Genomic DNA, 25,617 nt, shown 5'->3' with positions numbered 1-25,617 from the left:
ACTCCTGGGGTGGAGCTTGCACTGCTAATGATGTAGGTCAGAATCTTCACTGTATCTTGCAGTTTGCTTACCTAGAGAACTTCGAGGTTGGGTGATTTGCCTAGGTCACAAAATCTCTGTCAGAGGCAAGACTTGAACCTAAGCGTTCCTGGCTCCTTGGTTTTGTTAGATCCATTCAGGCAAAGGCCTTAGCTTCTGTTGCTTTTGTTTTTGTTCTTCCAGTACTCTGCTACGTACGGATATTCAGGAACTGACTCCATGTTACCTGAGTGATTTCTACCACTGCCTACCAAATGCCTACCAATTTTTTTCCTTTCTAATATTCCTCACTCCTTTTTACTACTTTCCCTTTTTTTCTTTTATTCATTATTTCCTCTTTTGCACCCACCATTTCTTAGATGGCAGTATCTCATGGTTTTGCTTAGCCCCAGTGATAATACTTAAAGCTGAAAAGTTGCTTAAAAAAATAGCCTGGAGTCAGGAAAATTCCTCTTCCTTAGTTTAAATCTGGCCTCAGACACTTAATAGCTGTGTGACCCTGGGCAAGTCACTTAACCCTGTTTGCCTCAGTTTCCTCATCTGTAAAATGACCTGGAGAAGGAAATGGCAAACTACTCCAGTATCTATGACAAGAAAATCCTAAATAGGGTCATGAAGAGTCATACATGATTGAAAATGACTAAACAAAAAGAGGAAAACTGGAATTTGAGAAAACTTACAGATTTTAGGATACATTATTCTGTTTAACTTTCATGGTCTTATATTTTTAGGAAAAATATAAACAAACAACCCTCTGAAGTCATAGTTGGAGCCCACTGTGGTAATGCCGTGTTAAGGGGAGCACATGTCTATGTTCCAGGAATTATATCTGCTTCAAAATGTAAGTGCACATTTTTCTTTTTGAGAGAGTTGTCCAGATGTGTTGGTTGTGTGCCTTTTTCTTCTAATTATAAATTTCCCTTTGCCAAGCAAAATATTAGAGTTAAATGCACATAATTATGATTAATAAATGAATTCCATCCAGCTTACCCTTTCTTCCTTTCCTCTGCTCCCCTCCACACTTGCAGTTCTTGGACCTTATGGCATTACTTGGTTGCACTAATTGGACTCAGTTCTTTCTTGGTATTTTTCTATTTTGTTAGAGGTTAGGATTTATTATTTCAGAATTGGCAAGTGATGTGTTTTTTTCAACATAAATGTTTTTCAGAATTAGATCTATTTCTAAATGGAAAGCCTTATGATTTATCACTGAGTGGATGGGGCATATCTGTGTGTTAGTGTGTATATATATGTGTGTGTGTGTGTATTTGTGTGAGTGACAGCAATATTTTTATTTATTTTATGACTTCATCTTTGTGTGTGGCTTTTCAGTAATACTAGGTACACATACATTCTCATAAACTTTTATAAGAGTCTGTAGATTGGTAACTAGGTTGAAATTAATTACAGTTTAGTTTGATTACTACTTTTCACATGATTTGGATAGCATAGTGCTTAGCTCATTTAAACTGAGTGATTTTTTGTTTTGGTTAGTTTACTGTCAGCTGTAGGATACTGCATGAAGTTTCAAATTAAAAAAAAAAGAAAAATAGCATTGGACGAAGGGCAGCAGCAGACCATGGGAACATCACACTTGTTATTTCTGGAGTTTATTTTTATGATCATTATGAATATGCCTGTTTTAAAAAATTGCTATACATTTGCAAATTAAAATGTGAAAAAATGTTTCATTTTTATATAATTAGTATTTGCTAAAATGTTTAAAAAGAAAATAGCTAGTATAGTGTGGTCTGTTATTTATCTAATAGCTCTAATAGTAATTTCTTGGGGTTGTGCTTTTTTAGAAATTTAATTTTTATTTCATACAATTACCAATTTTATTGCAGTGTTTTGATAATATATAATTATTTGTCAGCTTACACTTGAGTTTCTTACAGGAGAGACTTCATTTCAATGTAAGAAAACATTTAATTTTTTGAAGACATTGAACATATTTAATATTTGCATTACTCACAGTTTTGAGAGACAGCATTGTGTAATGATTACATGGCCAACCTTAGAGTCAGAAAGGCCTGGATTCAGATCTTGCCTCTTAGACTGATATGTGAAGCTGGGCAATTCAGCGAAACTTGCAGTGCCCCAGACGATTCTTTAAAATTAAAAGTTTTAGAATAGCTGCCGATCTCCATTGGCAGAAGGAATTTCTTCGTGGGGGATTCTTGAAATCACAAGTCTAAACCAAATAAAATTGCCCCCATCTTTGCAAAAAACAAAAACCAACTAAGTTAAACTGTAAGATTCAGTGGCAGAATAGTGTAAAGATTGCAGATACAGCTGAATTACTTACCTCAGATGTCTAAGACTTCGCCTATATGAACCAGCAATGCAGTTTGACATAATTCAGAACCTGTAACTGTTCCATCTTGGAGGGAAGCATGCAGAAGTTTTCTAGAACGGAACTGGATTGCAAATAGTTATAACTCTCTTATGTGTCTGAAATTATAAGGCTAGAGGCAGCATGACACAAAGAAGATACTGTTTTATCTATGTCTGGCAAATAGTTTTTGCCAAATCTTCTAAAATTGTATTGTCTGTACAATTTATATGAACACCAAACCAATCTCATTCCTTTCAACTTCACCCACTTTTTACTACTCCTCAGCTGATTAGGCTTAGAGTAAAAGTATCTTCTCATGGCAAATATACCTTAATTTCTTCCATGAACATTGCCTCTTACATGAACTAAGAAAAGTTTTTAAAGAAACCAGAAAAAAAATCCTAAAAATATTGCTGATTTGCATTTGTTCAAGTTTTTCAAAAATTGTGAATACATGTCTTTGTTGTATTGACTCTTCCTCAAAAAGTGGACTGGGAAAATACTTGTATTCAAATGGTATTTACTGAAATAGGATTTGACCTGCAATAAAATGTTACTTTCTTCACAAGAAGGAAGTAAGAAATTTGCCCTTCTGACATTTCTTCTTTGAAAGAATTGCAATATTAAATTTGCTATTAGCCCTGATATAAAAAAGTAAAGCCTGATTTTTTTGATCAAGAACAGTATTAGAATGATGAGATAAGTTTGGTTTGATGCGTGAAAGAACTCTTTAAAGGTCCCTCCCTTGATGTTCATTCTTCTTTGAAAAAGCGTAGTTTAATGGGATCTTTTGATTTTCTCCTTTTTCTAGTTATGAAAGCTGGAGATGTTGTCTCTGTTTATTCTGATATTGAAGGAAAATGTAAAAAAGGAGCCAAAGAGTTCGATGGGAAAAAAGTATTTCTTGGAAATGGAATTTCTGAATTGAGCCGCAATGAAATTTTCAGTTTGAGCAGTCCACTGAAGTATGTTATAAGGTGTTTTATTAAAGAGCTGTATTCTTTTATTTAAAGAAAATTTAAAAAATTTTACATATACTTCAGATTTTATTATAAGAGTGAATAAATTTATTTAATATCAATTTGTGTAGAAAGCAGGACTTAGAGGGCAATAGTTTTTAAAGAAATGAAATTTCTTAGGCATAAGAGTGAAGACAAGTCAAAGAAAGTAAGCAAATGGTTACCTTTTCATTTGTCATTTTTTTTTACTTGACGAAGTAGATTTAATCTATGTATTTTTTCCTTATTCAATTAAAGTATTTACTAAATATTTTAGTTTGAAGGGAAAGAACCTATGGCTAATAATTGGAATTTTGTGAAAAGGCATATTTTTATGATTGAAAGGTCATAAATAGAAAAAAAAAGGTAGAATTCAAATAAATGGTTAAAGTAATTCCTACTTCTGTTGATCCGTGATCTCATCAGTGTTCATACTCCCTCTGTTAGAGCAGACTATAACCCATCAGTGCCTCCCTATCTCATGTGACATATTCACATGGGTAGCCAGGTGAGCTACTAGGCCTAGAGTCAGAAAGACCTGAGTTCAAATCCAGCCTTGGGTACTTACTAGCTGTATGATCCTTGGTAAGTCACTTTCCCTCTGTCTCAGTTTCCTCACCTGCAAAATGGGGGTAATAATAGCACCCATCTCCCAGGGTGTGAGGATCAAATGAAATAATATTTATAAAGCACTTAGCGTGGTGCATGGCACATGGTATAAGCATTCTACAAATACTAGCTATTCTTATCTTTGTTGTTGATGATGTTCCATACATCTTTTACTGGCGATCCATCAACATAAACTTCCCTCTCTCCATCTGCCCAGCTCATCTCATTTCCTCATCATACATAATTTTTCTCAGATTTCCTACATAGCTACTTAGACACAGTCACCGTATTTCACCTTTGAGAATACCTGCAATTTTGTTTTGGAGATTGTAGTGTTTCATGATTTCCCATCCCAGTGTGTTACCAGAAAAACACTGGCGTTAAGATGATGGGCTTTAAAAAAGGAATCTTGGGGGAGGGAGGGGAGAAAATCTGGAACTCAAAATTATGTAGAACCATGTGTGGTAAACTAAAAATAAATAAATAAATAAAAAATAAAAAGATAAATAAATGAATAAATACTGGAAGGCTAAGAGAAGCTGTTAAAGCAAGTTTCTTTATCTTTTCAATCTGAATATTCTTATATTATGAATATATCCATTATATGATTATTAGAGTATATTTTTTAAAAAAATCTAGAAAATAATAATAATAATAATAATAAATTACTATTGGGAGAAAAACGTGGTAAAAATCCTATTAGGAGATCTTTGACTGTGAGGTTCCATGGGTCAAGTCCTACTGCCAGGATATTGTGAAACTTGGGAGCACTGCCATTTGAGGAACTAGGACCTCTCCCACCCAAAGTGGAGAAATGAAACTTTTCAGTAATAAGTGGATGTCATTTGGGATCATATAGATACTCATGTATTTTTATCTTTTAATGCTATTATTTTGAACCAACTGTTCACTGTGTATGAACTTGTGGTAAAGAAGAGGCAACAACTGTACAGTGCTAAGCAGGTCTCTTGGGTCTGGCTGACTGGGATCGGTAAGCCACTCTTCCCCAGTGGGGTCATTGTGGCACACAAGGGATGATAGATTTACTAAGCAAGAGTGGGTAACTCCAGACATCACCCCAGTGACAATTTGCATGAGAGCCTCTTGTCCAACTTGTAAAGCTTTTAATCATCTTGCCTTTCAAGTCATATCCACTGGTGGCCGTCTGCTAGCTTCCACCCCATTTTTGAACACTTACCAAAAAAAAGATTATTATTGGGCACAAGTTAGTCCTTGGCCAAGTTTGAACTAACCCCTAATTCACCTATGGGTTTGAGACCTGTCAGTTATTCTCAGCCTGGTTTAGCTTGTCTGCTGAGACAGTTTTACTAGAGTATGACTGCTGTGCACACTATAGCTTTTTGGAGTCACAGGGGAGAGAGGAAGGAAGGAAGGACGGAAGGAAGGAAGCAATCCTTGAGAGTGCTATGCCATTTTCTAAATGCCATCCATCTTACCTTCTAATTCCTGATTCAGTTCTGAGGCCCAATTCTTTGTCCATTTACACTGTCAGTCCAAAGTAAATCTACTGATGCAAAGCTCAGAATCATAGTCTGATTCAGTCATATCAAGGTGGCATCAATTCTTGATCATTAATGTAAAAACAAATAAGCAGTAGTTTATATAAGTTAAATTCCTATATAATCTTTAAAACTTATTTAAGCCTAAGTTTCAGCCTTCAGCCTTTTCTTTCAAAATTTTGTCAATAATTTTGTGTTCATGAAGTAAACCATTTAAATGGATATATTTGAAGACTGTAGGTAAACCACTCATGTGGATAATGCCCTCAGCTCTGTCTCTGGTGGCAAGTTTCCTTGGTTCTAGCTGATACAAACGAACCATTCTGGAGGAAATCAAGACTCCATAATTTGGACTTTTCCTCTGCCTTCCAAAGGCAGATATGGCTTCATCTCCATGGCATATTTTTCTAAAACAAGGAATAGTTCCATATGATCTATATGCATAGTATGTGATTATTAATGGTATGAAGAGTGTGTAGAACAGTATACATAAATAACAGTGGATTGAATATATTTTTAATACTTCTTTTAGAATACCATAGATAGAGTACTCATTTTCTCTTCCTCTTAGCTCATTTGAAGCTCTAGGCACCTTGTTTAATTTTCTGCCTTTATTTTCTATAGAAGGCTATATGCTTTGCAGAGGGGAAACAGCCATACCTTTAGAATAAGGTTTGTAATTCAGTCTTGTTTAACTGGGTTGCTATAACTTCTGTCTCAGTCTGTTGATATGTAGGGGAAAAAAAGCTTCCATTGGCCCATGGTCTTCAGATTCTGTTCTCTTCCCTTTTTGGAAAGTCAGGACATTTGCTTGTCAACAATCTTGTGATACCTCTCCTATTTTCCAAACAAATGAAAGTTTTCCAAAAAAAAAAAAAAGATAAAGATATGGTAAAACCATAAATGCTAAACTTAAACACAGTTTCCCATTTATATTATTTTTAGTATTTAGAGATGAGTTATCTTAGTATGCTGATGGATATAGTTTATTATCCAAGCAGCAGTGTTGGGACACTTTGGTTTCACATGTTCCAACTGGCTTAAATCTGCTACAATCACAGAGATAGATACTTTCAGAAAATTTTCTCTGCAATCTTATAAACAGGTCTCCTTTATATTGGGTTTATTCATTTGACATTTAAGAATATATTTGATCATATGGAAATACTGCTCACCTGTTAAAATAATTTAAACAGACCCCCAATATTCAAACCACTTAGCAACTCAAGTTGTAACCAATTTAATTAGCCTGAGATCTTCTATTCAGGGTATTCCAAGGCAAAAAGGGTAGATGCTAAATGTTTTCCAGTGCACAGTAAATGGATAATATTTGACTCGTACCAGCCTGTTCGTGGCTGACAGAGCTAGTGAAATGGGCTTCAAAACCAAGAGTACTGAGACATATAGCTGGTAAGCATAGTATTAAAGGTACTAGGGGTCTAGAAAGCCAGGAATTTAGAAGTTTTAGTAATCAGAGCCAACTCAAGAAGTCAGTCATGATGGAAATAAGTCATCAGTGAATCCCAGAATTTTAGATTTCAAAGGAAACCCCTCAGTTATCTAATCAAAGTCATACACAGAAGACATCTCCAGTACAACATATCCAGCCTCTGTTGTGAGACCTCCACTGAAGGGGAAGTTAACACCTCTAGTGGCACTTCTACTTTCGGACAGTTCTAATTGTTAGGAAAGTTTTCCCAGCAATAAGCCTAAATTCATCTCTTTGCCAATTCCACCCATTGCTCCTAGTTCTGCCATTTGGGGCTAAACAGAAAAAGTTCAGTCTATCTTCCACGTAACATACTTTGAAATACTTGATGACAGCTATATAATACCTTCCCAAGTCTTCTCTTCTCCAGGCTAAACATAGCCTTCAACCTATCCTGTTATGTCTTAAACTGTAGGCACTTCATCATCTTGGTTGCCTAATGTTTTTCTTAAACCGTGGCACCCAAAATTGAACACAGTTCTCCAGATGAGGTTTGAAGAGGGCAGAGTACAGTGGGACTTTTATTTCCTTATTCCTGGAAACTGAAAGTTGTCGTAGCTTTTTTCAAAGTTTAAGGTCATTGGCCTATAGCTTATAGACTTCCCTTTTAGGAAAATTGAGACATTAGTCCTTCAGTCTTGTAGTGCCTCTCCTATTTTCCATGATCTTTTGAATATCGCTGACATTGGCTCAGAATTTATATCTGCCAGTTTCTTTCAGAATCTGAATACCTTTAAGAAAGGACCCAATGCAGTTAACCATGTGTTTTGTGAATCCTCTAAGCTAAGCCTCTGTCACAGACTGTAGGAAGCTTCTTAGGGTTCCCATCATTGGCACCTCAGCAAACAGTTCCTTCCTGTAGGAATTAGATCCAGAATAGGATTTTCCCTTGTTGGTTATTCTACCTTTTGAAAGATGAAATTAACATTAAGGCCAGTCAGAAAGTTAATAGCTAGTCTGCTTTTTGTAGAAAGAGAGGGAGCTCCAGCAGGTGTCTGGATGAAGTCTCTCAACACTACTGTATCATCCCTCTGTGCCAGGCTCATGATCTGTTTCCCATACTTTTCATCTGTTTCCTTTTTCTGTGTGTCGTCTATGATATGCTCCAGTGATAAAATCACTGTTTCTCCTTCCATTGACCTTTACTCAGATAGTCTTCTTCATACTTCCCCCTTCTTGTTAACAGATTACTTTACATGAATAACCTTTCTTAATATACAGTGGTACCTATTCTCCTTTTACCTACTGTTCTTTTTTTTTTAATAAAATAAGGCATATCCTTTCAAAAAATAAGTTATTTCAGTCTCTATGAGATCATTTTTGCCTCTATATATATTAGGACCTCTACTTTCTCTTATTTGTTGTCTAAACTTTGGGTATTTGTGTATAGATATTTGAAGCCATGCATTTTAAAACTATCTACTTTTTGGATTTTGTTACCAGTGAACATATTTGTGTCTCAACTACTTTTCTTCCTTCTTTGTTGTTACTCTTTATTGTATTTAACTTGGGAGCTATACATAGGCAGTTTTGTTTCACCTCCACTCTTTTTAGTTTGCAGTCCTTATACTTATTTACAAAACATCAGACAAAGTACATTTGTACTGACTTTTCCTCCTAAAACCAAATCTTTTGTGGGTTTCAGTTTCTTGGTCAAGACTTTATAATCATTAATGATACTTTTAAGGTTCCTTATGACAATGCCATTTGTAAATATGTTAATCACCAAAAGTGGGTAGCTTTCATTCACTGGGGGAGTTGCTCTGTTATATCTCGGATAGCCTGAGGAGATAACAGATCTCGCTTTTGTTGTTACCAGATTTACAGATTGTTGCCTCAGTCAATGTTGTTCTTGACTCATATTGGGTGTTCTTTTACCTAATAGCTTCTGATGCCCAATGTAGCATTCTTTGGAGGACAAGCAACTTTTTTCTCATAGGAACGTAAGAGCTCTTTCCTCTTCAATAAGTCTCATCAGTTTTTAAGGTCTAATTGTACAACTGTTTTTTTCCTTCCTTTTCTTCTCTTCTTTTATGTAACACTCTTACCCTTTTGCATCCTGAGAAGGGTTTTCTCTTAGATTCTATCTCAGATTCCCCTTCCCCCCCCTTCATACTCCTTAACGGTAGAGTATGGAGAAGCGTTTTTTGAGTACCTTTGACTTCTCCAAGAGGGAGATCAGCCTACATTTGGAAAACTGATAACAGTTAGTTGGCTATGGCAGAAATAAAAACATTGCAGACTGGAAGTTTACTGTACAATTTCCCGGTTCCCCAGGAAGGTTGAGATTCTCAGCCTTGTTTCTTTGATCTGCTGATAATTTACACTTCAAGCTAAGGGTCTGGTTAAAACTTTTTATAGTCAGTTATCACCTCTTAACAACTTAACCACCCAACTCAACTTCCTTTCCTTAATCTAAACAGCAACTCCACCCCCAATTCTCCCTCCTATTTAGACTTGCATCAATTTCTTGTCTGTTTTATCAGTTGCCCAACTCACCAAGTTAAGTAAACAAGCCTATTCTGTGCCAGGGCATTTATACTTATTCCTGCTACTTTTCTCTCTTTTAAGAAGTGATACTACTCATAACTTTCTACCACTCTTCTCTCTAGTATTTGAAAAATGAGTTTTTAATTCTAAATGGTGGTGTCTTCTCTCTCTGCTTGACAAGATCAAACGTTCGTAGGCCGTAGCAGTTTCTGGGTTCTCTTGGCCTTTCCCTTGTGACAGCCACTTTATATTGGTTAAACTTTCATGGGAAATGATGACAGTCTTGGTCAGTATCTTTGGTTTTTTCCCCCCACACTTTGGCATTGATAGCTCTTTTGAATATGTCAGGTTCAAGCTGTTGCCGTATTTCATTGTTGTCTTTTTATTTTTATTTATTCCCTAATTTGGTATTGACCTTTGGTCTAACTATATACAGGTAGTTGATTCTGGTATGATTCCTACATAAATGAATAGTTGTCTTGTGTCTGTAAAGGTAAAACCCTTTTCACTTCTTGGTGGTGGTTGTTGGTCACCATGCTGAGAACCTTTCCATGTCTCTTGGAACAAAAAGTATTCCTGGTATATAGGCCCAAGACTTCTGAGTTAGGTTGCAAGCCTTTGACCTCTCAAGTTTCACTGTTAATCTTTATTTTTTAACATTCTTAACCAACTTACCTTATGCCTCACTTTACATTGAAGTTATCAAGTATCAAAATATATGTTGTTTTAATTTGGAGAGTCTTATTAAGTTCTTCATAGAATTTTCTTTTTCGTTAGATGTTGATGTGTAAGCTGCAAATATTTTCTTTTGCTCATGAGTACTGCAAACCAGGATAACCAGATATACTATGAAATCATATTTTACATTTCCTTTGGGTATTAGATTGAAAGCCCCTTTATCAGTTTTTTGTTTTCTTCTATAAGGAGAACTCATGAGCCGTTCTTTTCATCCTTCTCATTAGGGGTAACTTCTTTTTGTCTTCTGACTTTATTTTTAGAATTTCGTTGTTGGTATAATTCAGTTTTTCCAACTGGTATGTCAAAATCTTACATTTAGAGCACACATAATTCAGTTAATATTTATTGGATGATTATAAATTTTATCATTACTATTTTAGGTGTTACATTAAATATATATAGATTCAGGTATTCACTGCTCAAGTTCGTTAAAAGTTTGGGAAATTCGATCTTAGTGTCAATTATAGTTAAATGAAAAATTAACAAAACAAGCTCATTCCCTTGAAGAGTTTTCTCTAAAATTATCCCACAAAATTTCTAGCGAAATCTAAAAAGAATAAGAATAAATTTTTCTTAAAATTTTGGGATATATAAATGTGATTTTATGAAGGCTGAAAAAATGTATCTTTGTTATACCATGTTAACTGTTTTCTTAGAAATGTAAACTGAGTATAGTACATAATTTAAGTCAGATTAATGTAAGGATTCCTACATTTCAGAGGCATAGGTATACGAATGACAGAACCAGTGTATCTCAGCCCTTCATTTGACAATGTACTGTCCAGTTCCTTGTTTTTGCAGGTAAGTGTCTACGTAAATTATTTTGTGATATTTAAATATAGAGTAAGGCCTAGAATGGTCTCCTCTCTCATCTCATCCTAGAATTCTTGACTCCTACAGAAAGCCATTTCTGGTATAGTTTCTCTACTCCCCTCTAACTTAGGTTAGATATTTTTCTACTCTGTATTTCTTTTTTGTATATGACATCTTCATCATTAAAAGTTCCTTGAGGGCAGGACCATTTTCACATTTTATTTGTATTCCCAGTGCTTAGTACAATGCCTTGCACATAATAAACAATAAATACTTACTTGATTCGGCTCATGTTGTTTGGTGTTGTAAATCCTACGTGATCTGTTTTCATATTTTCCAACTTACTTTTGGATTGACAGTAAATATTTGTAATTTTGCAACCTTTATCCTTTTTTTTTTAAACTACCAAGCTACACACAGATGTTCTAATGCTTGATTTTCTCATGACCTAACAGTTATTTTACTTTGTTGTTCATGAACTCTGAAATCTCATTCTTTGATCATAATCTTTTATCATTCTCTTTTCCTGTGCCTTATGGCCTCTAATCCTGTTGTTCATTTTCTCTGTAACCTCTCTTTCTTAGTTATCTCCTAGGCCATCACCCTTCCCACTGGCTACACTCCTTCCTTCCCTTCGTTGACCTCTTGGTGAACCAGTTCAACTGTACTCTAGATTATCCTCTCAAATCTTTTGCCCCATTGTCCTTTTCCTGATCCCATTTTTCCAGTTCCCATTCTTGGATTACTCCCAGCATTTGCCAGCTCTTCTATTTACATGCTGTAGAATGGAGCTGAAAAAAATCACAAATGGGTTGATTTGGGTCTTCTACAAATTTATAATACGTAATCTCAGCTGGCCCTCATTTGTGACAAGGCGTTCTTTTTATGTCTCCCTAATTGATTTGCTGTCCCACTCACCACAGTGACTGGTCCAGTCATTTTTTTTTCCTTCTCAATCCTCCCTCTGACTGTCCCTCTCTGTTATCTCTCTTCTCCTTCTTGGTTAAACTCCTTGAAAAAGCCCCCTTACACAATGTTCTTTTAAAACTTCCTCTCTTTTCACTGACTTCATAACCTTTTGCCACCTAACTTCTGACCTTGTCATTCAACTAAAACTGCCTTCTGCACAGTTAGTGGTGATTTCATAATTGGCAAATCTAGTAGTCTTTTCACAATCCTAGTCTTTCTTTGCACCATTGCACCATCTCCTCCTGGATACTTTCCCCTTTCTAGACATTTCTGAGACTTCTCTCTCCTAATATTCCCTCTTTGTGTCTGACTGATTGTCCTCAGCTTTCTTTGCAAGATCTTCTTTTAGAACATGCCCAAGAACTGTAGGTATTTCCTGGAGCTCTATTGTAGACCCTCTGCTTTTCTCTTTATATGAGGGGTTCTTAATCTGAGGTTTGTGAACTTGCTTTTAAAAAATATTTTCATAACAGTATATCAATATAGTTGGTTTTCTTTATGATCTTATTTATATATTTAAAATATTATTCTGAGAAGGGGTCCTTTGGCTTCAAAAGACTGCCAGAAGCATAAGAATATCTGTTCCACACTATCTTATTTGGTGATCTCATCACTCTTAGGGTTTCAGTTATCATTCCATGCAGATGATTCCCAGTTCTATATTTCTAGCTCTGGTCTCTCTCCTGAGCTTTGGTCCTACATCACCATTTGCTTTTCGGACATCTCAAACTATGTCCCATAGGCATCTCAAACACAGCATGTCTAAAACAGCTCATTATCTTTCTCCCCAAACCTTCCTTCCTTCCCAGCTTTTCTGTTACGTTGCAGTACCACAATCCTTCCAAACATTTCTCACACTTACTCCACATACTCGGTCTGTTGCTGAGTCTTGTCCTTTACACCTTCACAACAACTCCTGTATGTGTCTGCTTCTAAGGCCCTCATCACTTCACACCTAGACTATTGCAGTGGCCTTTTGGTCTCTCTTGCCTTAAGTGTATTCTCCACTAAGCTGCTAAAGTGATTATCCTGAAGCTCAGGTGTAACCCCTCCCCCCAGTCTAAATTCCAGTGGCACCCTGTTACCCCCAGGATCAAATATAAAGCCCTTTGAAACCTGGCCCAGTCCTGCTTTCCAGTCTTCTTTACTCCCATGATACTTCTGCATTCTGGTCACACTGGCCTACTTGCTTTATCTCCTCCACGCCACTCCACATACTGACCACTTGGCTTTTGTTGGCTGTCTCCTTTGCTTAGACTGCTTGCCCTTCTTACCTCTATCTCGTAGCTTCTCTGACTCCTCCAGGAGTCAGGATTCAGCTCAGGTCTCACCTCCTGAAGGAGGCCTTTTCCAGTCCCCACTCTTGAGATTGCCTTCCATCTGCTCTGTTTATCTCGTGTTGTTATTGTTGAGTTGCTTCACTCGTTTCCCACTCTTTGTGACTCCATTTGGGTTTTCTTGGCAAAGATATTGGATTGACTTGCCATTTCCTTCTCCACTTCTCCAGCTCATTTTACAGATGAGAAACTGAGGCAAACAGCGTTAAGTAACTTGCCCAGAGTTCGTACAGCTAGTGTCTGAGGCTGGATTTGAATTCAGGTCTTCCTGACTCCAGGTCTAACACTCTATCTACTATGCTTCCTACCTGCCCTGTCCAGTTATTTACAAGTCTTCTGATTAAAATGTGAGCTCTGTGAGAGGAAGATAAGTGTTTTTTTCTTTGCATTCCTAGTGCTTTGCATAATTTCTGGTAAGTGCTTAATAAAAGCTTGTTGATGTACTGCTTTTAATTTTTTTTTTCCTTACCTGTGATTTCATTGTGGGGATCCACATTGGTAAAGGTAGTTTCTTCAAGGGCCCTACATGGATGAAACCCTAAGTTTGAACCATAAAAAAGTGGGATTGTGTCAACTACCTTAAATAAGGTACACTGGCAGCTTACCTCTACAGCAGCTATGTGGTGCCACAGTTCACAAAGCACTGGACCTGGAGTGAGGAAGATCTGAGTTCAAATGCAGCCCCAGACTAGCTGCGTGACCCTGTGCAAGTCACATAACCTCTGTCTGCCATAGTTACCTCAGTCGTAAAATGGTTCCAGGGTTGCTGTGAGGATCTAACTAGATAATATTTGTAAAGCACGTTGCATGGTGTCTGACACATAGGAGGTACTTAATAAATGCTTGTTTTCTTCCTCTCTTCCTTTATATTAATTTGGATCTTCACTTTAACAAGTCAGTGTTCTGACTGCACACAGGCGACCTTCAGGAGTGACTCCCGCATCAGTAATCAGTTGCTTACTGTCTCTTATGCTTTCCAGTTTGTGATGCTCTATCTCTGTGTGGTAGGAACAGTTCTTGTTTTGGGCTGCTGGTGAATGAGGCACCCTAGGGACCAGCACTAAAGTGGCTGGGCTGCTGTGCCTGAAGATCACTAAGGCTAGGACTGCATCCATGCCTGTGCAGCAGTAGCCTTTTATCTCCCTTTTAAGAAGTTTTATTCTGTCCGCCCCGTCCCCCCTTAATATCTTATTTTTTCCATTTACATGTAAAGATAGTTTTAACATTATTTTTGTAAGGTTTTGAATTCTAAATTTTTTTCCTCCCCCTGCACCTCAAAGACAGCAAGCAGTCTGATATAGGCTACATACGTACAATCGTATTAAACCTAGTTCCACATTAGTCATGTTGTGAAAGAAAAAAATCAGAACGAAAGGGAAAAACCACGAGAAAAAACAAAACAAAAAAAGAAAATAGTATGCTTCGATCTGCATTCAGACTCCACAGCTCTTTCTCTAGATGTGGATAGCATTTTCTATCATGAGTCTAGAAGTTTTATTCTTTCAATTTCTTTTGATTGGTAATTTTTTAAAAATTGCATTTGATGTTCTGTGAGCCTGAGCCTGAATTTCACTAGATTCCTAGAATAGTGTACATCAAGGCTTCTGCGTGATTAGACAGTTTTTAGGCCTCTTTTGTATCTTTCTCCCGATTTGTATTTTCCAACATATTTTAGATATCTAAATTATTCACTAATTTAATTACCTTATATAGTTTAAAAAGAAAAAATTACTTTCTTGTTTGCCCCTTACCCCCATCTCTCAACCATTAACATTTCTATGACTAAAATGGTATTTTGGACTCTAGATATCCTGTAAGCATTTCTGAATGCGGGATGTCCTTGGTGAAATAACTACATGTGGGTAGAATCCAGAATGACTCAGTATTTGAATAAACTTTGTGAAGTTTAAGCATTAAAAATAAATAGTATCATTGATATTCTTCCATATTTCTTTGACAAATGATAATTAAAATTGGGGGAAAGAAAAGAAAAGTGAGAATTGTTTTCTAACGCTCTTCTGGGTGAGGCATAATTAATTTCCTCTACCCCTTTCCCTTCCTGGGCTGCTTGATCTGCATCTTGATTTTCATTCTTTGAAAATCAGAATTTCAAAGGGATTGGATAACCTTGTAACTGTAAATTGCTTTAATTGTTTTTGGGAGGCTCAACCCTCCAATCTGCTGAGTCTGGGATTGATCTGTTTTTGTATTCTATTCCAGACACTTATTAGTTCTGTTATCTTGGAAAAGTCATTTAACATTTCTGAGCCTCAGTTTCCTCAACTGTAAAATGGGAATAAAGGTAGTTGTGAAGACCAAATAAGCTGATGTATTAAACGTGTTATGTACTTTAGAGTCCTGTATCAATGTCGTACCACTGTGGTTAGTAGTTGCTGTAGTAGTAATTATCCTAGCCTTCTATAATAGATAGCTTGGGATTTTAGATGTTCTCATTTTTAGGGGGGAAAAATTGCCCTCTTTCTAGGCAATATCAGAAGCATAAAAGAATATTTCACTTGTTTCCTTCCTTTAACCTTGTTTTGAAAAAAAATTATTGAAAAATAGTGATGGGAAAAAATCGATGGTGAGTGTTGCAAAATTACAAATTTCAAACATGGCCCCAAAGAAGAAGTATGTGAAGACATCCTTACCATACTTGTTGCAGATGTAGGAGGTCTACAAATGTGGAACATGGCATATATCTTCAGACTTTTTCAATTTGTTGGTTGGTTTGCTGATATTTTTCTTTTTCTCTTTTTTCTTCTTAGATATTATTTCTTTATATGTGAGTGGCTCTCCAGGAAAAGGAGGGATACTGGGAGGAATTCTGGTGGTGTAAAAAAAACAAAAAATAACAATAAAATTTATTTTAAAAATATAGTCATGGGAGACAGGCAGGGCTTTACATGTATCTTTGTAATGAATTCAAATGTAAACAAAGGCAAAATTGGTGTATATTCACATTTTTTGAATTTTTGAAAGCCTTGGAAAGTCTAGCAGTACACAAAGGGAATCACTTAAATTCTAGATAATGCACATTGGTCACATTGCCAGAATTTGTTACGTATTAGAAAATATACTTTCAAGTGTTAGTCACCAACTTTAGTTGGTTTTCATTGGTGGCTATTGGTACTGATAGTTTGGTGAGGGAAATTTTATGGGGAGAGAAAATATTGCTTGTTTTCTTCTCATTGTTAGGACTTAAATAGAGGTAGATCCCTAGTGCTTGGGATAGAGGAAATATATTTGTGTGCATTTTTAATATGATGGCTTTCAAGTCATTTAAGTGGTTATTATAATTAATTCAAAATTATTTAGGATTATTTCCTTATTTTGCTGTCTCTAGAATTTGCCTTCTGCAGTGGTAAGCCATGTTTTGAATCCTCAGCCAGGAGAGAAGATTCTGGATATGTGTGCAGCCCCTGGAGGCAAAACAACCCACATTGCAGCATTAATGCATGATCAGGTGAGACTATTCTCAGGGAGATTATATGTTTCAATGAGGAAAGTTTTGGTCTTAAATCAAGCAAGACGTACCTTCTAGCCTCTAACTATGAGGATTCATTTATTTTTCATAGTCAAAATGAGCAATTTAAAAGTAGTTATGAAAGTGAAGATACATATGGTTCTGCAGAAACCTTAAGTAGATCCTAAATATAGGAGTTGTGTGTCTTTTTTAATTGTGAAAACTTGGAGTAAATTATATCATTGCAAATTACGTTTTTTCTTTATTTTCTTGGGGGCATAATAACCTTTTCCTCCATTGTTGGGGCTGGTAGGTGGCTGTATCAGGGTGATAGTATTGAGATTAGAGAAGAGGAAACTGAGGCAGCAGATGCTGCAGAGGTGGGATTGACAAGAGCTGTACCTAATTAGCTATGAGAGGTGAAGGCCCGAGGAATGTCAAAGCTGGCAGTGTTAACATTTGATGCTTCCCCAGACAGAAATAGTAAAATCAAAGGGAGGAGCAGGTTTAGGGGGAAGGATAAGGAAAGAAATAAAGAATAATAATTGGTGGGACATCAATGTAGAGATGTCTTCTTAGGAAGTCTGGAGTTCATGAGACATATCTTGCTTCTGGCCTCAACTTACTGCTAACACTGCTACTGCCTTCAGGCCCTCATCATCTCTCACTTAGATTATTGGCAGCATCAAACAAATTGGTCTTTCTGCCTCATTTTTCATCATTCCAGTTTATCCTATACACAGCTGCCAAAGTAATCTAAAGGAAAGTGTAAATGTGACCACGTGTTTGATTCCCATACTCAGTGAACTCCAGTGGCTTCCAGATGCCTCTAGAATATAAACTTCTCTGGTTCCTTTTAAAGCCATACAAAACCTCATCCCAGCCTACCGTTATAGCCTTATTGGATGTTATTCTCTCTCCCATACTCTTTAATACAGCCAGACTGCTTTTCATTCTTGTTCCAGTCTCAAGATTTTCCATCCTTCTACCTCCTTGCTTTTGCACTGGCTATCCCCTTTGGCTGAAATCAACTCATCTTTATCTCAGCTTCCTAGACTGCTTCTTTTCCTTTAAGATGCCGCTTGGGCACCATCTTCTGCATAAAACCTTTCTTCATCCCTCAAACTGCTAAAGCTTTCCCTCCCAAATGCCTTGTGTTTAACTACTCTATGTGTATAAACTTTATATTTATGCTGTATAAGTTTGTATATGCCTAGTTGTCTTGTCATTAGAATATAAGCTCATTGTGAGTAAAGATTCTTTTATTCTTTGTTCTTGTATCCCTTGGTGCTTGGAACATAAGTACTTGTTGATTGATTAGAGGTACAGATACTATATAATCTCACCTGGGATCTGACTACTGCTTTCCAATCTTTATTTTTCTTTGATTGACAGTTATGCTTCCCACAAGATTCCTACACCAACTCTTCCCTCTTCCTTTCAGAAGAGGCTTTGTGCCTTCAACTTTACTGAGATAATTAAGGCCATCCCTCTTCTCTCCATTGCATATCTTACAACTCCTCAAAACATCCTCGATTCTATCACTTCATCTTTCTTGATAGCAGTTATACTCCCTCAGAAGTGAAAGAGGAAAGAAACCTCATTATCTGGGTCATATTCAATTTTGTAATGACTAATATACTTCTAAAAAAATTTTCTGGTATTTTGTGGTGCTTGTAAATTGACCAGATAAGTGACGTTATTCAGGAAAACAAAATATTACATTAGAAAGGTGAAATTCTAGAATGGGTATGGAACATAATCCACTGATTTGCAGGCTCAGGCTATTCATTATTAGTATTTTCACAGTCCATTTATCTAGAATTTTATTCAAATTTTTTTCTGAACAACTCAAAATATGTCAAATCATCTATTATAGAGAATTGCATTTGTAGCTAATCCCACTAATCAACTCAAGAAAGAGATCTTAGAATAGAAAAGTGGATATATGTAGTTTAATTCTTTGAGGATTGAGCCATCCTATTTCAGCAAACACTTAATATGAAGTGCCAGGAGAACTGAATTTACATCTGCTTTGCTTTATACTGTAGCTATATTTTATGGACATTTGTGTTTAAATTAAGACCTATTTTAAGCACATTTAAGACCATTTTGAAAAGTGAATAATATTCTCTTGAATTTTATGGATTGGTGTATTTCAGATTTATTCAAATAAAAGTATATCTTTTAATTATTGATTTTGTATTAGCAAAATGTCTTTGTGATGTAAATAGGACGGTATAGTGAAGCTGCGTAGAGACAGCTTAGAAAAAAAAAATTAGCCAAAAATCTAATCCCAAATCTAACTTTTATCCGTATCAGCAATTTTGGGTATTTTTGTTTTCAAGGCATTTTAGTTAATAAGTAGGGTTTTTTTTTATAATTTTTAAATAAAACCCTTAAGATGGAGATTTAACCATGTCCTTCCTAACCCATTCCAGTTTCTTATATCTTTCTTTGTCAAGACATTATTCTTAATGACTAGTTTATGTTTTTTGTACTGCATCTTAAACTCATTTCCTTCATTCCTATTCTTAGTTATCAAAATCTGTATCATTGTTCCTCACATATTTTAAGACTATTATATTAATTCGTGTCACCAAACAAGATATTCCCTGCCTTCATCAAAAATATTTTTAATTATTAAAGTATTAAACCCTGTCCAAGTCCTTCATATCCCTCTGAGTTGTAGAATATGCTTCAGTAAGAATAAGAAAAATGTTAAATAAAGTAGGAATGTCTTTAATATTTCAAAAGATCTCTGATTTCAGTTGTGTAAATACTCTTTGGGAGAGACTATTTAAGCTGTTTGAATTAATTAGCATATTTTTTATCCCACTGTGTCATTGATGCAAGTAGAAAAAGGATAAAAAACAAGGTAAAAATTTAAAAGATCAAATCTATTTCATGTAGTACATTACCCTTTAAGTCCCACTTATTTAATACTTCAAAGTTTCATGATTTCATTAGTGTGGATACTTATCTCATATAGAAACTTCTTGAGAGTGGCAGCCATGGCACATTTCATAGAGTGCTGGACTTGGAAATTAGGAAAACCATGGTTTAAGTCTCATTGCAGATACTTACTTGCTGTGTGATCCTGGGCAAGTCATCTCTAAAATAAGTGGGTTAGATTTGACCTCTAAGGTCCCTTTTAGCTATACTTTATAATCTTAAGATTCGTGTGATGAGCCACTCTCACTGTAATGAGCTTCGTTGGTCTTTGTACAATAGAGAGTGATAGAGCTCACTACACTTTTTATGTAACATTAAACTTATCACTTTTTTTTGTTAACATGTACCATTTTTACTGTACAGTTAAACCATAGTATTTGTTCACACTATAATATTATTTGCAACGTGCTTTGGTTTGTATTTTTTTTTTCTGATTTCAACTGTAATGATTCATATAGTTATATCTTGGAGAATATGGGTGCCTATATGTGTGTGTTGTATGTATATTCATATAACATACAGATTAGGGAAATTATTGAGCCATGGTAAGTATTGATTTTAAAAGTAAAATGAATATGCATCCAGTATGAGTATATCTTAGGGTTAAGGGCAATAAGAACTGAATGTCTAGTTTTGTTTTTCGAAAGGTGAGTGGGGTATAGAGTACACTGTCCTCCAACAAGATAATGATTGTTCTGTTCACTTCTGGAAGATATGTTTCATACCACAGTTCCCTTTGGCATTTTGCAAATGCTGTTATTCCACTTCTTTCTGATCTTTGATTAAAAGCAGCTTGACATTGTGTTTACTTTTCCAGTTTTAGTCAGATTAAGGGAATTTTCTCTTAAAATCAAGCTATCTTTCAAGTCAGATAAAAAAGATAAAGTATGTCCTGTGGGCAAAATCATGCTTTATAAAAGAAATGCATTAAAATGTATGGTTAGTTATATGTTTAGTGCCTTTCCTTACTATAATAGTTTATGTGAAACGTATGCGTTTCATGAATTTGTTCTTAAAATTAGGAGTAGGGGAGAAAGACTGTACTTTCTTAAGGATTTTCATATATTGTTAATGACCATATTGGATTTATATTTCATTTTAAAAATTTCTGTAGGGTGAAGTAATAGCACTGGACAAAATACCCAATAAAGTAGAAAAAATGAAGCAAAATGCTGCATTATTACAGTTGAACTGCATCAGGACCTTCTGCTATAATGGGACAAAGGCACTTGGGAAGGTAGTGAATGGACAAGGTAAGGTTTTTTATTTTAAAAGATTCTGAAACTAGATTTTTGAGATAAATATTAACCAAATTTTGGTAGTTGTGTTAAAGCCATGTTAGCATCCATAAGTCTTTGAAACCTTGATGATGAAAATGGGGCACATTAGCACAGTGGGTATATTTTAATTTCTTTTCTCTTCATTTCTTCATCATCCCTTGTTCGGTAACATACTCTTGAACCCTCCAAAATCTCTTCCTCAAAGAGGCATTCATTTTAATTCCAAATATCACAGAAACCTTCTGTTATTATTTAAGTTTTTTTTTTTTAAGACTTTACCTTAGCTCATTTTCGCTCACATATTCTTACATATTTTGCCTGAAGATTGTTTTTAAAGATTATGGTAAATTCATACAATATTATATATGCCATTGATGGAAAAAATTTTTGTTGCAGAAATCTTTATAGATTTTTTTTTTATTTTTCAGTTATTTGTTGTGCTTACAGTCTCATCTTTAAGTAGTCTGGGGATTTTCTGGCTTTATTGAGTCTCTCACTAAACTTTATATAACCCTGTTTTTATTTCTCTTCCAGCTGTTTTGTGATATTATTGAAGCTGATAATCTTCCACAATCCTATCTGTAAAATTTTTATGAATGACTTTATATGTTAAACTGCTGGTGTTCTTGGCTGTCCTATTTCTAGGCATGTCAAGGGAATTGATTACTTGCTAGTTAAGATAAAAAAGTAATAAGATCATGTCTGAATCTAGGTCATCTAGCTCAACTCGGTCATGTGCCTTGGAAAGGATGAAATATTCTCTTCTCCTGTGCATGTCCTTAAAGGTTCTTATTTTGGCAATATTCTTTCTTGGTCATCTCATCTGATCCCTTGCTTCATTTGTCACCTCAGTATAGATTATTTTCAAATCTTTACCTCCCCATCAGCCTCTTCCTAGGCTTCCATTCTTGTGTTGCTAATTGCCCACTAGATTTTGCCACTGGACCCTTTCATTGGCCCCTCAAATTCAACATGCCCAGTACTGAAGTCCTTATCCCCCAAAGTCCAACCTCTCCCTTGCCCTCACACATCCCATCAGTTGTCAAACTTTTCCTTTCTACCTCCACTGTATTTCTTGCTTGTGTTCCCTCTCACCCATTCTCAGTACAGCCATAGGTTGTGTCCAGCTCTCCAGATGGTCTTTCTGCTGCCAGTCTAGCCTTTTTCCAGACTCCTAATGCATGTCTGAATTATCTCCATAATCTCTGAAACCTTAGAGAATGCATGAGCTTGGCATTCCAGAGCCCCTGTCCTCTGTACATGAACCACTTTTCACTTTTCTAGCCTTTCTTACACTGCTTTACATACACACACACACACACACACACACACACACACACACACACACACACGCACACACACACGCACACACACACGCACTCTCTCTCTCTCACTAAACTGAACCTTCATTCCTAGTTTTTTTGACCTTTCCTGTTTTCTTGTGCCTTATCTCCCTTCCCAAGTTTCTGATACCACTTTATAGGGAATCACTTTGTGCTTTTCTCACTATCCCTTCTATTATGGTTATTTACATGCATTCCTTTTCTGGCCTGTTATTAAGTAAACTACTTTTGAGAAGAGTTTAGGTTTAACTGTCTTCATATCCCTAGTGGTTAACAAAGTGCCTTACATATATAAACATTAGTTAATTGAGAGAAGCTTAAAGAAGTAGAGAATGGGTGAAAATGAAAAATAAATTTTGAGTTTAAGAGTATAGAAGTGTATAGAGCATAGAAATATCAGATGATCCCCGAGGCAAGGAGGTATTGTAGTGATCGCCTTTGGCCTCGGGTTGGGAAGACCTGAGTTTAAATCCTGTCTCAGTCACTCATAAAGCCGTGTGGTCCTGGGCAAGTCACTTAACCTCTCTGGGTCAGTAAAATGAGAGGATTGGACTTTGATGGCCCTCCTAGCTCTAAATCTGTGAGCCTAAAGGTAGTGGGGGACGGTTGAGGGAAGGAAAAGGGAATAAGCATTTAGATAGCACCTACTATGTGCCAGCCACTGTGCTAAAGGCTTTACAATTATTATTTCATTTGATCTTCACGAGACCCCTTCAAGGTTGGTAGGTGCTGTTATGATCCCCATTTTACCGATGAGGAAACTGAGGCAGGCAGAGTGGAGGGGACTTGTCCAGGGTCACACAGCTAATAAAATGTCTCAGGATGGATTTGAACTCAGGCCTTCCTGACTCCAGGCCCCTTGATCTCTGTCTAGGCTACTTGACTGCCAGATTATGATTCTGTTAGACAAATAAGCAGGGAAATCCTTCTGAGTGTATGTGTTGGGTTGGCAGCATGAGGAGCGTGGAAGAGGTTTGGAACAGTCTCTGTGAGAAATGAGTAAAGGAGAGACAAAGACAAAAATTCCTGAGCAATGCTGAAGGGCCAGGTGACACCAGACAGCTCGGGTCTGTCATGGCTCTAGGCAGCCAGGCGGTGCGGCTTTCTTTAAAGGGGAATGAGTATAAGCAAAGGATGTCTGATAGAGCTTTATGGTTTGCCAGGACATCCTTTGAGGAGATGTGCAATTATCTTCATTTTAAAGATGAAGAAACTGAGACCAAGGCATTGGTTGAATGACTTGCCTGACTAACTGAAAGTCAGAAAGGTATGGGGAAAGGGTTTCTTATACCAGGATAGTGTTATACTAAGAAGTGACTATGCGGTCTGGACCATCTAGTGAGACAAGTTAAACTCTGGAGGAATTGATGCCTGAGAGAACATGGAGGCCTTTGGGGATCAGAGGTCAAAAGGAAAGTGAGGGAATGGGAACTAGGGGAGCTAAGTAGGTTACAGTCTAAACTGAGAAATGCCATTCCAAGACATGTAAACATGTTAACGTGTTCACTTTCAGTGTATGGTTGGAATAAAGGGTCATCAGAGCTAAGGGCTAGAACCACATCCTCAGAAACTGTCTCTTGGTGGCCTTTTTCCTTGGTTTGTGCCATTCCAGATCTAGAGCTGCACTGGAGTTGATTCTAGACTCATTTACAGTTGCTTACTGAGATTGGGCTACAAGGGGTCATTTTCCTAGACCTTCACACTACATTAAATTGTAATCAGCACACACCCCAATTACTATTAGAGTTTCAGTTTTTAAAGGTAAGCTACATAAAATCTGTGTTAAAGTTTAAGCCAGTGATAACATAGATGAAAAGCTTTTATCTGTTGTTTTTGCTCTCATTGGTCTGTTATTACTAAATGTCTTTTCTGTACTATTTCAACCTTCATTGGTGTCTGTTCCAGATTTGTTAGGGTAAGTTAGAAACATGCTCATAATTCTAATTACAGGGGGCCCACCATTCTTACCTGAGTCCTTTGATCGAATTCTCCTCGATGCCCCCTGCAGTGGGATGGGACAGAGACCAAATATGGCTTATACTTGGACTCTGAAGGAAGTGACATCTTACCAGCCATTACAAAGGAAACTATTTACTGTGGTAGGTATTACTCATTCAGCTTATTTCATTAGATTTACATTTCAAAGAGGCCCTAGTAGAGGTCCATGGAGTTAGTTCCTTTAAATGTTGAGTAAACCTTAGAATTATGCAGAGAGTTAATGTTATGTCAGTGATACCTTTTATATCAGTGATAATTTTTTGACATTCAACTTCAGCTTATTGGGAAATAATTAAATGACTTAATTAGGGTAACAGAGCTAGTAAGAGTTTGAAGCCAGATTGGAACTTAGGAAGATTCCGGAGATCACCTGGCCAGGATAAAATACCAGACAATGAAGTCCTTCCTCAAGCTAAACTGCCAAACATTCAAATTCTGCTGCAGAGAATACAGCTGTAATGGGCTGGCCATGTTGTTTGAATGCCAAAGGTATGTTTGCCAAAAAGACTATTTTTATGGAGAACTAACACCAGGCAAGTGCTCACATGGTGGTCAGAAGTGATACAAGGACACTGTCAAGGTCTCTCTTAAGAACTTTGGAATTGATCGTGTAACATGGGAGACACTGGCATAGAACTCCCTAGCATGGCATGCCCTTATCAGAGAAGGTGCTGTGCTTGTATGAGCAAAGCAGGATTGGAATAGCTCAAAAGAAATTGCGAGATGCGCACATTTAGAGAATCCACCCCAAATGTTCACATGGGCTATTTGTGCCCAACCTGTATGTAGAGTATTCTGAGCTTATATTGGTCTGATCATCTGTAGTCAGATGCATGGTAACTTGGCTCTAGCATAGTAATGTCGTTTTGGTCTTTTTTGAGAATGAAGGCAACCGACCATTGGGAAATAGGCTCTAACTATAAAAATGACCAGTGCATTGGGGTAGAAAAACATAATTTACACCTTTTAACTATTTTCCAGGAATAATAATAAACAGATTTGAGGATGTAATACTCAGCTTGAACTACCTGCTTTTTTAGTTGCTTCTCAGTCCTTTAAAATTGAATATGAGTAATACTTTCTTTGTGGTGAATTCATTGGTACCCATGAAATTTCTTTCTTCTCATGGATATGTAAAGGCCAGATTAGCAATAGGAATGAGAAAATTTTCTTTTTCTGCTTTTTTTCCCCAGGGAATTTTCTGTTTGGCTTTCCACAGGCTTGCTTTCTCGCTC

At 36.5% G+C, this 25,617-nt stretch overlaps 1 protein-coding gene across 1 annotated transcript in view; it reads left to right on the top strand.

Moving 5' to 3' along the window:
* Positions 1–25,617, top strand: part of NSUN6 (NOP2/Sun RNA methyltransferase 6) — a 36,779-nt gene that overhangs the window by 5,661 nt on the left and 5,501 nt on the right. Inside the window, exons 4-9 of the mRNA XM_036762137.1 lie at positions 771–880; positions 3,189–3,342; positions 10,941–11,022; positions 16,687–16,806; positions 20,876–21,014; positions 24,335–24,483. Coding sequence (XP_036618032.1) covers positions 771–880; positions 3,189–3,342; positions 10,941–11,022; positions 16,687–16,806; positions 20,876–21,014; positions 24,335–24,483 — 754 coding nt within the window. The remainder of the gene's footprint in view (positions 1–770; positions 881–3,188; positions 3,343–10,940; positions 11,023–16,686; positions 16,807–20,875; positions 21,015–24,334; positions 24,484–25,617) is intronic.

Source organism: Trichosurus vulpecula, chromosome 5 (genome assembly GCF_011100635.1).
Source record: "Trichosurus vulpecula isolate mTriVul1 chromosome 5, mTriVul1.pri, whole genome shotgun sequence".
Classification (NCBI taxonomy): Eukaryota; Metazoa; Chordata; class Mammalia; order Diprotodontia; family Phalangeridae; genus Trichosurus; species Trichosurus vulpecula.
Note: the sequence above shows the minus strand (reverse complement) of the source record. Positions and strands in the feature narration are given on the sequence as shown.